General features: G+C 40.9%; 1 protein-coding gene across 1 annotated transcript in view; it reads right to left on the bottom strand.

Moving 5' to 3' along the window:
- The window catches only part of LOC110502713 (CUB and sushi domain-containing protein 1), a 500827-nt gene that overhangs the window by 206757 nt on the left and 276248 nt on the right, over window positions 1-17822 (bottom strand). The window contains exons 4-5 of the mRNA XM_090217249.1: window positions 12678-12872; window positions 10946-11153 (exon numbers count right to left, since the gene is read on the bottom strand). Of these exons, the coding sequence (XP_090073375.1) occupies window positions 10946-11153; window positions 12678-12872 (403 nt within the window). The remainder of the gene's footprint in view (window positions 1-10945; window positions 11154-12677; window positions 12873-17822) is intronic.

Genomic DNA, 17822 nt, shown 5'->3' with positions numbered 1-17822 from the left:
GTTACACAGTAGAAAAAAGAAAAAATAGTCTATATACATTGTGTGCAAAAGGCATGAGGAGGTAGGCGGATAATTACAATTTTGCAGATTAACACTGGAGTGATAAATGATCAGATGGGCATGTGCAGGTAGAGATACTGGTGTGCAAAAGAGCAGAAAAGTAAATAAATAAAAAAAGTATGGGGATGAGGTAGGTAAATTGAGTGGGCTATTTACCGATGGACTGTGTACAGCTGCAGCGATCGGTTAGCTGCTCAGACAGCAGATGTTTAAAGTTGGTGAAGGGGATAAAAGTCTCCAACTTCAGCGATTTTTGCAATTCGTTCCAGTCACAGGCAGCAGAGAACTGGAAGGAAAGGCGGCCAAATGAGGTGTTGGCTTTAGGGATGATCAGTGAGATACACCTGCTGGAGCGCGTGCTACGGGTGGGTGTTGCCATCGTGACCAGTGCACTGAGATAAGGCGGAGCTTTACCTAGCATGGACTTGTAGATGACCTGGAGCCAGTGGGTCTGGCGACGAATATGTAGCGAGGGCCAGCCGACTAGAGCATACGGGTCGCAGTGGTGTGTGGTATAAGGTGCTTTAGTAACAAAAGGGATGGCACTGTGATAAACTGCATCCAGTTTGCTGAGTAGAGTATTGGAAGATATTTTGTAGATGACATCGCCGAAGTCGAGGATCGGTAGGATAGTCAGTTTTACTAGGGTAAGTTTGGCGGCGTGAGTGAAGGAGGCTTTGTTGCGGAATAGAAAGCCGACTCTAGATTTGATTTTAGATTGGAGATGTTTGATATGAGTCTGGAAAGAGAGTCTACAGTCTAACCAGACACCTAAGTACTTATAGATGTCCACATATTCTAGGTCGGAACCATCCAGGGTGGTGATGCTAGTCGGGCGTGCGGGTGCAGGCAGCGAATGTTTGAAAAGCAAGCATTTGGTTTTACTAGCGTTTAAGAGCAGTTGGAGGCCACGGAAGGAGTGTTGTATGGCATTGAAGCTCGTTTGGAGATTAGATAGCACAGTGTCCAAGGAAGGGCCAGAAGTATACAGAATGGTGTCGTCTGCGTAGAGGTGGATCAAGGAATCGCCAGTAGCAAGAGCAACATCATTGATATTAACAGAGAAAAGAGTCGGCCCAAGAATTGAACCCTGTGGCACCCCCATAGAGACTGCCAGAGGACCGGACAGCATGCCCTCCGATTTGACACACTGAACTACTGAGGCTACTGAGTCTGCCGATAAGAATATGGTGATTGACAGAGTCGAAAACCTTGGCCAGGTCGATGAAGACGGCTGCACAGTACTGTCTTTTATCGATGGCGGTTATGATATCGTTTAGTACCTTGAGCGTGGCTGAGGTGCACCCGTGACCGGCTCGGAAACCAGATTGCACAGCGGAGAAGGTATGGTGGGATTCGAGATGGTCAGTGATCTGTTTGTTGACTTGGCTTTCGAAGACCTTAGATAGGCAGGGCAGGATGGATATAGGTATGTAACAGTTTGGGTCCAGGGTGTCTCCCCCTTTGAAGAGGGGGATGACTGCGGCAGCTTTCCAATCCTTGGGGATCTCAGACGATATGAAAGAGAGGTTGAACAGGCTGGTAATAGGGGTTGCGACAATGGCGGCGGATAGTTTCAGAAATAGAGGGTCCAGATTGTCAAGCCCAGCTCATTTGTACGGGTCCAGGTTTTGCAACATCTGCTATCTGGATTTGGGTAAAGGAGAAGCTGGGGAGGCTTGGGCGAGTAGCTGCGGGGGGGGGGGGTCAGAACTGTTGGCCGAGGTTGGAGTAGCCAGGAGGAAGGCATGGCCAGCCATTGAGAAATGCTTGTTGAAGTTTTCGATTATCATGCATTTATCGGTGGTGACCGTGTTACCTAGCCTCAGTGCAGTGGACAGCTGGGAGGAGGTGCTCTTGTTCTCCATGGACTTTACAGTTTCCCAGAACTTTTTGGAGTTAGAGCTACAGGATGCAAATCTGGCCTTTGCTTTCCTGACTGACTGCATGTATTGGTTCCTGACTTCCCTGAACAGTTGCATATTGCGGGGACTATTCGATGCTATTGCAGTCCGCCAGAGGATGTTTTTGTGCTGTTCGAGGGCAGTCAGGTCTGGAGTGAACCAAGGGCTATATCTGTTCTTAGTTCTGCATTTTTTGAACGGAGCGTGCTTATCTAAGATGGTGAGGAAGTTACTTTTAAAGAATGACCAGGCATCCTCAACTGATGGAATGAGGTCAATATCCTTCCAGGAAACCTGGGCCAGGTCGATTAGAAAGGCCTGCTCGCAGAAGTGTTTTAGGGAGCATTTGACAGTGATGAGGGGTGGTCGTTTGACTGTGGACCCGTAGCGGATACAGGCAATGAGGCAGTGATCGCTGAGATCCTGGTTGAAGACAGCGGAGGTGTATTTGGAGGGCCAGTTGGTCAGGATAACGTCTATGAGGGTGCCCTTGTTTACAGATTTAGGGTTGGACCTGGTGGGTTCCTTGATGATATGTGTGAGATTGAGGGCATCTAGCTTAGATTGTAGGACTGCCGGGGTGTTAAGCATATCCCAGTTTAGGTCACCTAACAGAACAAACTCTGAAGCTAGATGGGGGGCGATCAATTCACAAATGGTGTCCAGGGCACAGCTGGGAGCTGAGGGGGGTCGGTAGCAGGCGGCAACAGTGAGAGACTTATTTCTGGAGAGAGTAATTTTTAAAATTAGTAGTTCGAACTGTTTGGGTATGGACCTGGAAAGTATGACATTACTTTGCAGGCTATCTCTGCAGTAGACTGCAACTCCTCCCCCTTTGGCAGTTATATCTTGACGGAAAATGTTATAGTTGGGTATGGAAATCTCCAAATTTTTGGTGGCCTTCGTAAGCCAGGATTCAGACACGACAAGGACATCAGGGTTGGCAGAGTGTGCTAAACTAGTGAGTAAAACAAACTTAGGGAGGAGGCTTCTGATGTTGACATGCATGAAACCAAGGCTTTTTCGATCACAGAAGTCAACAAATGAGGGTGCCTGGGGACATGCAGGGCCTGGGTTTACCTCTGCATCACCCACATCATCCATGCATTTTAGATGCAAATATCTGTTGTCACACATGAGATGTGTCAAATGCATTCAACATCCATTATTCTGCCTGAGAGTTTATGGGGCCTCTGTCATGTTCAAAGAACATGATTGGCATTTGACAGGTGCAAAATAGAGTCTTACATAGATAATTGGATAATTGTGCTTCTGTTAAATATGGTCATTGTAATTTCTGTCAAACATTTTATGTTTCCGATGATTATATCCTAATCGGAATTGAAATTGTTAAAAGGTGTCATGTGACTTAATAGTTGGCGGCAGGTAGCCTTGCGGTTAAGAGCGTTGGGCCAACAATCAAAATGTTGCTTGTTTGAATCCCTGAGCCGACTAGCAAGGCACTTAACCCTAATTGCTCCTGTAAGTCGCTCTGGATAAGTGTGTCTGCTAAATGACTAAAATGTGAAATTTGACGCCATGGTAGTAGATTTCTGCATCTCCTCCATATCTGTTACCAAGTGAATAGTGATGCTTCAGGTACATTAATTATACTAATATTATGTGCAGTGCATTTTAAGCAAGCTTTCAAAACTTCCGAAAATGTCCTTTTAAAGTGAACATTAACATTGATTTTAACAACTCAAGTCGAAAAAATCCCTTGGTTTAATTTGTATCACAACTGTTACACCTCAGAGTCAGCTTAAATTAAATAACTAATCTTGACACTGGCTGGAAAGTTCAATTATGAAATTAATATATTTATTATTATTTATTATTAACCCTGACATGACAGCTTGTCAGGCACCTGTCTGCCAAGATCATGTGGTGGAAAATGCTGAGGAAAGCCTTTTAGGGAACTTCCTAAGAGGAGGATATGTAAACAGGAATTTGTTCACCTGTCAGTTGTCAATCTTGTTCAACATTCATTCATGTCTGTCTGTATATCAATTACCACCTCTTGTGTCAACAACGTACCAGTGACGAAGATCTAATATTCTATAATCTTATCAATTTGTCTGAGGTTATTTAATTCAGACAGAAGCAGTCCCTGTCAACTCCAAGTGTTATATCAATATGCAGTTGAAGTCGGAAGTTTACATAGGTTTCACTTAGGTTGGAGTCATTAAAACTAGTTTTTCAACATACTATAGTTTTGGCAAGTTGTTTAGGACATCTACTTTGTGCATGACACAAGTAATTTTTCCAACAATTGTTTACAGACAGATTATTTCACTTATAATTTACCGTATTACAATTCCAGTGGTCAGAAGTTGACATACACTAAGTTGACTGTGCCTTTAAACAGCTTGGAAAATTCCAGAAAATTATGTCATGGCTTTAGAAGCTCCTGATAGGCTAACTGACATCATTCGAGTCAATTGGAGGTGTACCTGTGGATGTATTTCAAGGCCTACCTTCAAACTCAGTGCCTCTTTGCTGATTTTGACATCAAAATCAATAGAAATCAGCCAAGACCTCATAAAAAAATTGTAGATCTCCACAAGTCTGGTTCATCCTTGGGAGCAATTTCCAAACAGGTCTCACATTCATCTATACAAACAATAGCACGCAAGTATAAACACCTTGGGACCACATAGGTGTCATACCACTCAGGAAGGAGACGCGTTTGTTCTGTCTCCTAGAGATGAACATACTCTGGTGCGAAAAGTGCAAATTGTGAAGATGCTGGAGGAAACAGGTACAAAAGTATCTATATCCACAGTAAAACTAGTCCTATATGGACATAATCTGAAAAGCCGCTCAGCAAGGAAGAAGCCACTGCTCCAAAACTGCCATAAAAAAAGCCAGACTATGGTTTGCAAATGCAAAAAGATCTGACTTTTTGGAGAAATGTCCTCTGGTCTGGTGAAACATAAATAGAACTTTTTGGCCATAATGACCATTGTTATGTTTGGAGGAAAAAGGGGAGGAGGCTTACAAGCCGAAGAACACCATCCCAACCGTGAAGCACGGGGATGGCAGCATCATGTTGTGGGCTTTGCTGCAGGAGGGACGGGTGCACTTCACAAAATAGATGGCATCATGAGGCAGGAGAATTATGTGGATGTATTGAAGCAACATGTCAAGACATCAGTCAGGAAGTTAAATATTGGTCGCAAATGGGTCTTCCAAATTGACAATGACCCCAAACATACTTCCAAAGTTGTTGCAAAATGGCTTAAGGACAACAAAGCCAAGGTATTGGAGTGGCCATCACAAAGCCCTGACCTCAAACCTATAGAACATTTGTGGGCAGAACTGAAAAAGCATGTGCGAGCAAGGAGGCCGACAAACCTGACTCAGTTACATCAGCTCTGTCAGGAGGAATGGGCTGAAATTCACTGAACTTATTGTGGGAAGCTTGTGGAAGGCTAGCTGAAACGTTTGACCCAAGTTAAACAATTTAAAAGGCAATGCTACCAAATACTAATTGAGTGTATGTAAACTGAAATATATAATTCTCTCTACTATTATTCTGACATTTTACATTCTTACTGTATGTATCTCATTTGACAAATGGAGTGCCTTCTGGGTAGTGTACTTTTGTCAGAAATAACTATTTATTTCATCTTATTTTAACATTCTATCATAAAGAGCACGTTTTCAACTTCATAACAAACATGTTTTCCCATGTCAAAAAGTTAAATTAAGAAAAATTACTATAACAGCGACAAATAAAGTGACAGGGTTGACAGTAGCCTATCTACGTTTGGGTAACAGTGTTGACGTGTTATGCTCGACGCACTCTGTTTTCAACCAAAAAACACATTATTTCCCCAAAATGTAGAACCAGCTCTTTAGATTTTACACTGTGCTTGGATTATTATGTTTAATGTTTCTTTAGGACAAATGTAAATTAAGCAGTAATCACATTAAATAAGTAAATAATCTTTAGTGTCACGTATACTCCCTCTTTGGTCTCTAGGTCACCAGACTGCTGATTATTATGCACACCTGTCACCATTGTGACGTGCACCAGCGCTTATTGACACTCACCTGGACTCCATCACCTCCTTGATTACCTGTCCTATTTATGTCCCTCCTTTTGGTTCCTTCCCTAGACGTTATTGTTTCTGTTTCTTGTCTGTGTGCTGTTAGTGTTTCTTATTTTGTATTATGATCCGTTTATTCATTAAATATTCACTCCCTGTACTTGCTTCCCGACTCTCAGCGCACATCGTTACATTTAGAAATGACTTTCCCAAAGCAACAAATTAACTAGGGCTTTACAATGATGCAGAAAACATGGGAAACTCTTGGGGTTAAGTGGGCTAAAACTTTAGTCCTAGAAGTTGGACGAAAATGACTTGTGACATGCCAAAATTGGGATTTTCTGAGAAAACACATTTATTTGAACAAAAACACACTGCTATTGACATGTTTTACATGGTTTAGAATAGTTAGAACATGTGATGCAACTGTTAAATTTAGCCTTTTATGAAAACGTACACAATGTCTGACAGACATAAAAGGCAATCTATTGATGGAACGACCCATGTGTCTAATTAGCAACATGTATTTGCTTTATGACTCCCAAGTATTTTTACTGAATGGTATCATTTTTGTCCTACAAACCACTAGACTTATTTCACAATGTCTCATGGGCAAGGACCGCGTAGAACTTCTGAAGTTGAAGTATGAATTCCAAACATCTCTGGACACATGTCTAGGAGGTGGAAGAGTTCCGGATGTTAAGGTCACGTGTGTGGTATTCTTACCATATCATAAATGGTATGTCTATAAAACTGCCTCCAATCATCAGAGTGCGCAACAATGTCAGTAGCAGAGCAATGTTATAAGACACTAACTGACTTTGAAAGGCTGTGTTGAAAGTCACTCAAACGATTTATGCCCCCTTGCCCCTTTCAGACTTTAATAGACAGAAGAAAGAGGGTAGTGATTATTGTTATCTAGTGACTGCCTAGTTTTTCAACTCCTGTAACTTATCATTGATTAATGCTAGCGAAGTGTACTTCTGTAATTGACAGTGAGAGCAGCTCCTGAAAATATTAATTTGACCTATTTTGAGTTCAGTGAAGTACTTTTCATTGACTTTAACTTTTACATGCTAATTGAAGACATAACATCACCCAGCAATGACTATTGTTAATAAAAATACAATTCATCAGATAGTAGAATTCCCTATTGGAATTAGCATCTATGTGTGCTATCCACAGCTAAAGAAGATATTGCCACCTACTTTTAAACTCTATTTCCACAAGCTGAGTAGACTTAGACTTCCTCTATCCATGCTCCGGGTGTGGATTTCTGCTATCAAATATTAGGTGGTGCAAACGCAGATCTTGTGAGTCATTGGTTTGAGTTGTTTCTTAAATGACGGACGCATAGCATCAACCTGAAAAAGAGAACATCTTTGGCAGTGTGCACATTGACATATGGGTTATTCCTCACAATACTAGAACAGAACAAGACCATGATTTTGGCGATTTTCACTAAATCTAACCCCTAGAAGGGTCTTTTGGAGGTCAGGATTGTTGATATATACTGAACAAAAATATAAACACGCAATATATAGTTTAAATAAGGAAATCAGTCAATTTATATAAATAAATTAGGCCCTAATCTATGGATTTCAAATGACTGGGCAGGGGCACAGCCAGGCTCACCAAGTAGTTGTGAGAAATCACCCATTTATCATGGGATGCTGCAGTAATGCAATGTTATTCATAAAACTAATATGATATTGATATCATATTGAAAAAAATGCAACTGACATCGATATAGATGTTCCATATCGGTGCCAATCCCTAGTGAAAAGGACGTCCTAAAATGGACACCACATTGTTGAAAAATGTAACTCCCTAACAGGGTTGGGGAGTAACGGATTACATGTTACCAGCAAAAACATGATTACTTTGAGGATTACTTTTAAATTTCGAAAGGAGGTTTTTGAGAAAAATAATCTGAAACTTCTCTATTCTCTTAATGACATTCAAATAAGCATTGAAAAAAGGTGCAAGTTTAATTAAGTTTGTTCCACCTGAGCGAGTCTGACCAGAAGTCAGAGACCACTATGATGACACACCAAATGGGTTGGATGGATCGCGGGAAAAGAGCGGGAATAGGCTTTTGTTGGCTACAGTCCAAGGTATGTCTTCCAATGGTACGACTGCTGTCGGCATCCAAAGACGATCCAACTGGAATAAATGCTTGGCGGTAAGGATGACAGCAGTGGTGCAGTCTACAGGCGATACGGAAATCACTTATTACTGTTATCTACAAAGCGCATTGATGTGAATCACACTGATGCTCTCACATTTAGCTATTTGCGCCTTACGGATTGTGGTTGTTGTGGATGGCTGTTCAAAAATCTAAATCTGTATTTGAACCCAATAATGGTTGAATTCAAGAAGTTTAAGCTTCCAATCAATCATTGTTTTTGAAACCAGTGGACAGCCAGTGAAAAATGCACTCTTGCAACAGCTGCACAGTGCGGATCCCAGCCTATTGTCACGATCGTTATAATGAGTGGACCAAGATGCAGCGTGGTATGGTTCCATCCTCTTAATTTTGAAGTGAAACTCAAAGAAAACAATAAATGCAAACCGAAAGGCGCCGCTGCTATAGTGCTCACAGGCAACTATACATGGTCAAGATCCCACAAAGCACAATGGGAAAATGGCTGCCTAAATATGATCCCCAATCAGAGACAACGATAAACAGCTGCCTTTGATTAGGAACCATACCAGGCCAACATATATATATATATATATTCACCTAGATAACCCACCCTTAGTCACACCCCGACCTAACCAACATAGAGAATAAAAAGCTCTCTATGGTCAGGGCGTGACACCTATAGAATAAAAGTGGGGCTTTAATTGCTCAATATAATTCATGCTGATAGTTGTTTTTAATCCATAAGCCTAATGGACACATGGTCAAACTCGCACACTTGAACTCGCACACTTAAATTGGCAATCTGTAGTTTCTACATCCATTTGTGGACTTGTAAATTAAATATCTCCATTGATTCTTGAAGAATGTAACTTAGAAATGTCTCATGAGCTTAGTTCAACTGTCACACTCCATAAGAACCCAAAATATAAGCTTGTTTTTCTCCAATGTTTGTAAACATTGTAAATGTAAACAAAACCTGTATAGCCTCATAACATGGTTAAAACTATAATGTTGATATCATTGATGGTCAGTCCTTGCATCCATAGCTCTGTCTATTAATCTGAGAGTGGTTGCATTTCTCCAGGCCCATCCCTCAGCTTTTTACCAAAACAGAGGCGGGGTGTCATTTTGTTATTTTTCATCTGTGGATTTGCACTTTAAATGGATTCATATTATCAAGATATAAAAGTGTCACCAACAAAAAGTTCAACAACAGGCCTATAGCAAATGCAGCATATGGCATTCATTTTTCACATGTAAATAGCACTTTCAGTAGTGCTCAAATGAGCGCAGCATATATTTTTCAACTCGAATCAATGAGCCCAATCAGTCCTCCATGACAGCAAAATCATAAACAACAGAATAGGGCTGGCTAATAAGTCATTCGTTTTGGGGTTATGCTCAGGTAAAACAATTTGACTAATCTCTAAGTCCTATTCTTGAAGATCAAGGGGTATAACATTTACTGGAATGACTGGAATTCTGATAGACTGGTTTTTAATGTAAAGATACAAATTAATCATATTATTTATTATATGTAGTAGAAAGCGATGGGTTAGAAGAAGCCTACATAACCAACACATAAAGTAAAATTTAACATCCATATATGGCCAGCTATGTAAACTTTAACATTGATGTATCCTGCAATAGATGGGGTTCAATTGGTAAAAGGTTTGTCTTCTTCTAATGCCTCTTAATGGGAAAGTAATCAAAAAGTAACTGAATATAATCAGATTACATTGCTGAGTTTGGGTAATCCAAAAATTGCATGACTGATTACAATTTTGGACAGGTAACTAGCAACTAACAGATTACATTTAGAAAGTAACCTACCCAACCCTGCTCCCTAACAGAAATGGAAGCCACTTCAACAGTCTTCACAGGCAGTCTCCACAGTCTTCACATGCTGTGTATGTGTTTAAATACAGATATGTCATCCCATTCTGCTCAGAACACACACTATAGCTCTCTGCATTGAAGTGGCATTCCTGTTACAACTTCTAACAATGGTGAGTGGAGGAGTCAAGCACAGAGAGCAGGTAATTCAGTAGGTGGATATTTTATTCCATAGACTGTGGAACCACGACATGCAAAACACCAGGGCGCATGAAACAACCCGTCCCAAAATACAACGGACTAAAACTGTCCGGAAAAATACTGATAACACTCATACACTAGAATACAGAAAACAAGCCCGCACAAATACCCAGCGGGCCTAGTGCCCTTAAATAGCCTACAAACAAACACTAACTCAAAACAGGTGTACCCAATTAAACCCAATAAACAGAAACAAACGGAAAGGGAATCGATGGCAGCTAATAGGCCGGCCACGACGACCGCCGAGCACCGCCCGAACAGGAAGAGGCACCATCTTCGGCGAGATTCGTGACAATTCCACTGACAACACGTCGTAAATATTATTTTGTCAAGGAATTGTCAAATGGACCGGTCCTCAAAGTGTCAGGTTTCAAGTCCTGAAATGTCTCATGTCATACCTTAGCTGTTGACAGGACAAAATTAAGCAGTGTTGTGAGGTCCTGTAAAACTTTGACTCATCTTTATATTCTCTCAGTTGAAAATATAGGTATATTATTGACATACAGGGATCAAACGTATAACACAATAGTACTTTAACTTATAGCTTTCATATATGAGTGAATCACCATCATGTCCCTCAATGACTTTTCGAGCAATTAGCAGATAATTGATGCCATGACAGTTGCTACCATTAGAATACAAGAGGTGCTATAATTATATTGCGGTTGTTAATTACTTACCATATTGATGGCGCCTCAGTCCCACTTATCTCCAGAAAGTCGTATCTGTCTTCCAGCTGGAAATCACTAAAGACCAGGGCGATGGTGTCACCTGGTTCAGCCAGAATACTCCATGTGCAGTCTGCATTATTCTCATACTCTGAAGGGAAATGTGAACTTGATATCGTCCCTGTTGTTCCCCTCAATGTCCCACCGCAAGCTCCTTCGGCTAAAGGAAGAAAATAAGTAAGACAAAATTGCATTACTGACTGGGTCACAACTTGCTCTTAGAAAATAAATCCGTCTCGACTGAGTCCTGACTCTTTCAATTGTTACAGCTCCTACTGAGTGGATGAATATTCACTTGTGGGAGATAAAGGTTTGACAGCTAAGATTGGCATTGGTCCTGAGACAAGATTGGCAAATGTGTAAAATAAATGTTGCTTGTCGTTGCAGGTTGCACGTTTAACAACAAAAACAGTGACAATTGGAAGCTATGGACTTGTGACCTTTCAAAGACCTCTAAAACCTACAATTTGATACTTCAGGTTCCAGGATCTAGGACAATCCAGGATCACTACATCTTAATGATGCACTAGGTCAACACAAATAAATGACGACCCAGGATCAATACTGCTTAATAGTGATCCAGTAAGAACACAGATAAATGATGATCCAGGATCAACACAAATAAATGACAATCCAGGATCAACATTGCTAAATGACGATCCAGGATCAACACACCTAAATGACGATCCATGATCAACACAGCTAAATGATGATCCAGGATCAACACAACTAAATAACGATCCAGGATCAACACAACTAAAAAACGATCCAGGATCAACACAGCTAAATGATGATCCAGGATCAACACAGCTAAATGATGATCCAGGATCAACACAACTAAATGACGATCCAGGATCAACACCGCTAAATGACGATACAGGATCAACACAACCAAATGATGATCCAGGATCAACAGCTAAATGATGATGCAGGATCAACACAACTAAATGATGATCCAGGATCAAATCAAACTTTATTTGTCACATGCGCCATGTACAACATGTGTAGACCTTACCGTGAAATGCTTACTTACAAGCCCTTAACCAACAATCCAGTTCAAGAAAGAGTTAAGAAAATATTTACCAAATAAACTAAAGTAAAAAATTATTAAAAGTAACACAATAAAATAACAATAAAGAGGCTATATACAGGGGGTACCGGTATCGACTCAATGTGCAGGGGTACAGGTTAGACGAGGTAATTTGTACATGTAGGTAGGGATGAAGTGATAGATAATAAACAGTGAGTGGGGGGGGGGGGGGTCAATATAAATAATCTGGTGGCCATTTGATTAATTGTTCAGCAGTCTTATGGCTTGGGGGTAGAAGCTGTTAAGGAGCCTTTTGGTCCTAGACTTGACGCGCCGGTACCGCTTGCAGTGCGGTAGCAGAGAAAACAGTCTATAACTTGGGTGACTGGAGTCTTTGACCATTTTTGGGGATTTCCTCTGTCACCGCCTAGTATATAGGTCCTGGATGGCAGGAAGCTTGGCCCCAGTGATGTACTGGGTCGTACGCACTACCCTCTGTAGTGCCTTACGGTCAGATGCCGAGCAGTTACCATACCAGGCGGTGATGCAACCGGTCAGGATGCTATTCGATGGTGCAGCTGTAGAACCCTGGGACAATTATGTAAATATTGATATTCTTGCCCTCCACTACAAACTTAAAATGTAGTGTCTTACCTCGACAAAATGGTGCTGGAAAGTCCCATGATGCTCCAGTACCTGGACTCACAATACAAGTGAGTACAGCATGTCCCTCCAGTATATATCCCATGAGACAACTGTAACGGATCTTGTCTCCCATGTTGTACCTTGTTCCATGAATTATTCCTTTTGGTATCAACCCTGGATTTCCACATGTGTGACTTGGTAGCACTGAAAAACAAACCATATAGATTAATAAGGTCAATTCATTTCCATGGCAGGCCCAAGTGCTATTCTATTGTCATGAGTCTAGCACCAAGATCATTTCAGGTCCTCATCGCCCACAGGGCCCCTCTGTTCTCAGTCAGAACAGAGGAGTCACATCCATCTTCACAAATAACATTTGTACACAACTCCTTTCTCATCAGGTTGAAATAAACATATTTTATTCAGCATCGCCTTTCCACGTGTATTAACATTTTAGAAAGGTAGTTCAATTATTGTTTCTATGGTTAAATGTACTTTTGCCATTTTAATTACACAAATAGGTTAATTAATAGAATAAATATTTAAACATGCATAACTAAAACATCATCCTTTGTTAATTTTGAAATATTTTAAACAAAACATTGCCTGTCTTATCAAATGAAATGTATCTACTTTGGCACTGCCCAACAGATACCAGAAATAAGATAGTTTTTCTGATCTTTAAAACACATTCCAAAACCTTAACTTCCAGGGTTCATGTCAAAGAGCATTGTTACATCCTGTAAACTCCTAACTAACTGTGTCAAAAGATTCACTAGTGTGAATTATATCTGTGACATTTGGGGGTCTCTATTTTTTTCAAGGGACCTGCTATGTGTTTTTTATGGGCCTAATAGTAAAGATGTAATTTAACATCACTTTTATATTACCTTTTAATTTGACATGAACACAACCAGCCTAGGGAGCAGTCTACATCACAAAATAAGGGGGATGCAATTTTATGATGCAATTCCTGTTAGAATTCTGATGCTTTATGGCGCAAAAATGTACGTACACTACATGACTACAAGTATGTGGACACCTGCCCGTCGAACATCTCATGCCAAAATCATGGGCATTAATATGGAGTTGAAGCTATACCAGCCTCCACTCTTCTGGTAAGGCTTCCACTAGATGTTGGAACATTGCTGCGGGGACTTGCTTCCATTTAGATACAAGAGCATTAGTGAGGTTGGGCACTGATGTGGGGAAATTAGGCCTGGCTCGCAGTCGGTGTTCTAATTCATCCCAAAGGTGATAGATGGGGTTGAGGTCAGGGCTCTGTGCAGGCCAGTCAAGTTCTTCCACACCGATCTCGACAAATCATTTCTGTATGGACCTGTCATGCTGAAACAGGAACAGGCCTTCCGCAAACTGTTGCCACAAAGTTGGAAGCACAGAATCATCTAGAATTTCATTGTATGCTGTAGCATTAAGATGTCCTTTCACTGGAACTAATGGGTCTAACCAGAATCATAAAGAACATCCCCAGACCAATATTCATTCTCCACCAAACTTTACAGTTGGCACTATGCATTCGGGTAGGTAGCATTCTCCTGGCGCCCTCCAAACCCAGATTTGTCCATCGGACTGCCAGATGGTGAAGCTTGATTCATCACTCCAGAGAACGCGATTCCACATCTCCAGAGTCCAATGGTGGCGAGCTTTAAACCACCCCAGCCAACGCCTGGCATTGCGCATGGTGAGCTTAGGCTTGTGTGCGGCTGCTCGGCCATGGAAAAACAATTTCATGCTGCTCCCAACGAACAGTTATTGTGCTGACGTTGCTTCCATGCACAGTTTGGAACTCGGTAGTGAGTCTTGCAACCGAGGACAGACTATTTTTATGCGCTACCGCTTCAGCACTCGGTGGACTTATGTGGGTGACCACTTCGTGGCTGAGCCATTATTGCTCCTAGACGTTTCCACTTCACAATAGCAGCACTTACAGTTGACCTTTGCAGATCTAGCAGGGCAAACATTTTACGAACTGACTTGCTGGAAAGGTGGCACCCTATGATGGTGCCCCATTGAAAGTCACTGAGCTCTTCAGTAAGGCCATTTTATTGCTAATGTTTGTCTATTTTACTTATTTATGTACTTTATTTTACCTTTATTTAACTAGGCAAGTCATTTAAGAACAAATTGTTATTTTTAATGACGGCCTAGGAACAGTGGGTTAACTGGGGTGGCAGGGTAGCCTAGTGGTTAGAGTGTTGGACTAGTAACAGTTCAAATCCCTGAGCTGACAAGGTACAAATCTGTTGTTCTACCCCTGAACAGTTGCAAGTTCAAATCCCTGAGCTGACAAGGTACAAATCTGTTGTTCTACCCCTGAACAGGCAGTTAACCCACTGTTCCTAGGCCGTCATTGAAAATTAGAATTTGTTCTTAACTGACTTGCCTAGTTAAATAAAGGTAAAATAAAAAAACAGCCTTGTTCAGGGGCAGAATGATTGCTTTCTACCTAGATTTTATATACCTGTCAGGAACGGGTGTGGCTAAAATAGTCGAATGCACTGATTTGAAGGGCTGTCCACATACTTTTCTATATATATTGTATATAATACAGTATAGTCACTATTCACAATTTCACAACTGTGGGGAAAAACACGGAATTCTCATAGATCGCAATGCAAAGAAAAGCCTCCATTTATGTTACTTAGGAGAACATTTCGCACTACTTTTGGATTATAATTGGATCGTAAGGATCGTATGAATGTCCTGCTTAATAATATAATATTTGTGTAATTGTCGCCAATCAACTGCATTATACTTAAAAAACATTCAACATCAACCAGTAAAATGCTCTTTGGCTAGCTTTGCTACCAGCCTATGTTAATGAGAGTTAGCATTCTAGCTAACAACTACTGTATCCAAAAACGAATCTTAGTGATTGTTCAAGCAATAACCCAAACAACATTGTAAGCCTAACCCCAAAAAGTGTTTATGTTTAGAACTAATAACTAGAAGGCTATGTTGAATTGGCACAGATGGCTTTCTGCAGTTGTTTTCCCCCAGGGTGGGCGTGGTTTACGGGACGTGAACAGCGACTATATATATAGTATACTATATATCTATATATCTTACTATATATCAGCTTAATCTCAAAGCTAGGTGGACTGTGCTTCAAGTTTACAAGATGTTTCATTTTTCCCTCATTTCATGTAAGGCACCAATAAAACTGTCATGGATATTCCGGCTAAATTGAAATACATGTTAACTTTAACTAGGCAAGTCAGTTAAGAACAAATTCTTACTTACAATGATGGCGTAGGAACAGTGGGTTAACTGACTTGTTCAGGGGTAGAACAACAGATATTTACTTTGTCAGCTCAGGGATTTGATCAAGCAACCTTTCAGTTACTTGCCCAACGCTCTACCCACTAGGCTACCTGCCACCCCCATGTAACTCAATATAAATAAATAACTGCATGCCCCGAATGCAAATGCTGCCTCCTTAGTGTTGTGTTCTGTGGACCTTTGAAATAACTACCTCTGTGCTGATTAGACCTTGAATGAGCTTCATGTCTTATTGCAGTTCCTTTTTCCGAACTGGAAATAAAATCAATAGTGAAAGCCTGATACAAGCATCTATATTCAGACTGAGTCCTCCCCCTGCCCCCTGACTCCCGCCCCCTTTCCCTTATGGATCAGACCGTCTCTGTCACACCGCTACCCCAGTGGATAAGACTGACTGAATCATCTCAGTTAGGAACTGACATGGATCTGGAGGTGTAGGAAATCACCACTGTGGGGGGCAGGAACTGGAGAGGAGGATATTGCGGTGTCCAGCAATTGAGGACAGGTCTATTACTCAAAGGGCACCTGAAGGGCCTCTGCATAGAGCAAGACATTCTACAAATAAATAGAATATAAGAATGGAAACCTCACAGAGTATTACAGTGCATTCTGAAAGTTTTCAGACACCTTCGAAATGTTCCACATTTTGTTAGGCTTATTGTAAAATGGATTAACTTATTTTTTCCCCTCATCAATCTACACACAATACCCCATAATGACAAAGCAAAAACTGGTTTATAGAATGTTTTGCAAATGTATTAAAAATAAAAAACTGAAATATCACATTTACATACTGTAAGTATTCAGACCCTTTACTCAGTACTTTGTTGAAGCACCTTTGGCAGTGATTACAGCCTCGAATCTTCTTGGGTATGATGCTACAAGCTTGGTACACCTGTATTTGGGGAGTTTCTCACATTCTTCTCTGCAAATCCACTCAAGCTCTGTCAGGTTGGATGGGGAGTGTTGCTGCACAGCTATTTTCAGGTCTCTCCAGAGATGTTAGATCGGCTTTAAGTCCGGGCTCTGGCTGGGCCACTCAAGGACATTCAGATATTTCCCTAATTTCATGTGCGTTGTCTTGGCTGTGCGTTGTCTTGGCTGTGTGCTTAGGATAGTTGTCCTGTTGGAAGGTGAACCTTTGCCCCAGTCTGAGGTCCTGAGCACTCTGGAGCAGGTTTTCATATAAAGGAACTCTCTGTACTTTGCTCCGCTCATCTTGCCCTCAATCCTGACTAGTCTCCCAGTCCCTGCCGCTGAAAAACATCCCCACAGCATGATGATGCCACCACCATACTTCACCGTAGGGATGGTGCCAGGTTTCCTCCAGACGTGACACTTGGCATTCAGTTCAAAGAGTTCAATCTTAGTTTCATCAGAACAGAAAATCTTCTTTCTCATTTTTATTTTTTGTTTTACCATTATTTATACAGGTTTTTCTCATTGAGATAACATCTCTTTTTCAAGAGAGACCTGGTCCAATAGCAGCAGGGGAACAAGGTTTCAGACAAAACTATTTACATACACTAACACAGCATTAAACAAAACTATAGACACATATACAGTACAACAATTACATAATATGTTAAAAAAACAAATGTCTCGACTAAAAAAACAGCTGTACAAAAGACAATTACACACTTCTATGATATTTACATCGATCAAATGTTTAAATTCCACCAACGAGACTAGATCATCAAATTTTTAAATGTTCAGGAGAGAATTCCAGGACCACAAAGCTGATTAACTGAAACTATTTCTACCATGACCTGTTCTAATTCTTGGTACTGTTAAAAGCAAATGAGAATGGGACCGTAATTGATATTTATTTACCGACCCGATTAAAAAATA

The sequence above is a fragment of the Oncorhynchus mykiss genome, chromosome 23 (genome assembly GCF_057628025.1).
Source record: "Oncorhynchus mykiss isolate SJ-2025 chromosome 23, ASM5762802v1, whole genome shotgun sequence".
NCBI lineage: Eukaryota > Metazoa > Chordata > Actinopteri > Salmoniformes > Salmonidae > Oncorhynchus > Oncorhynchus mykiss.
Note: the sequence above shows the minus strand (reverse complement) of the source record. Positions and strands in the feature narration are given on the sequence as shown.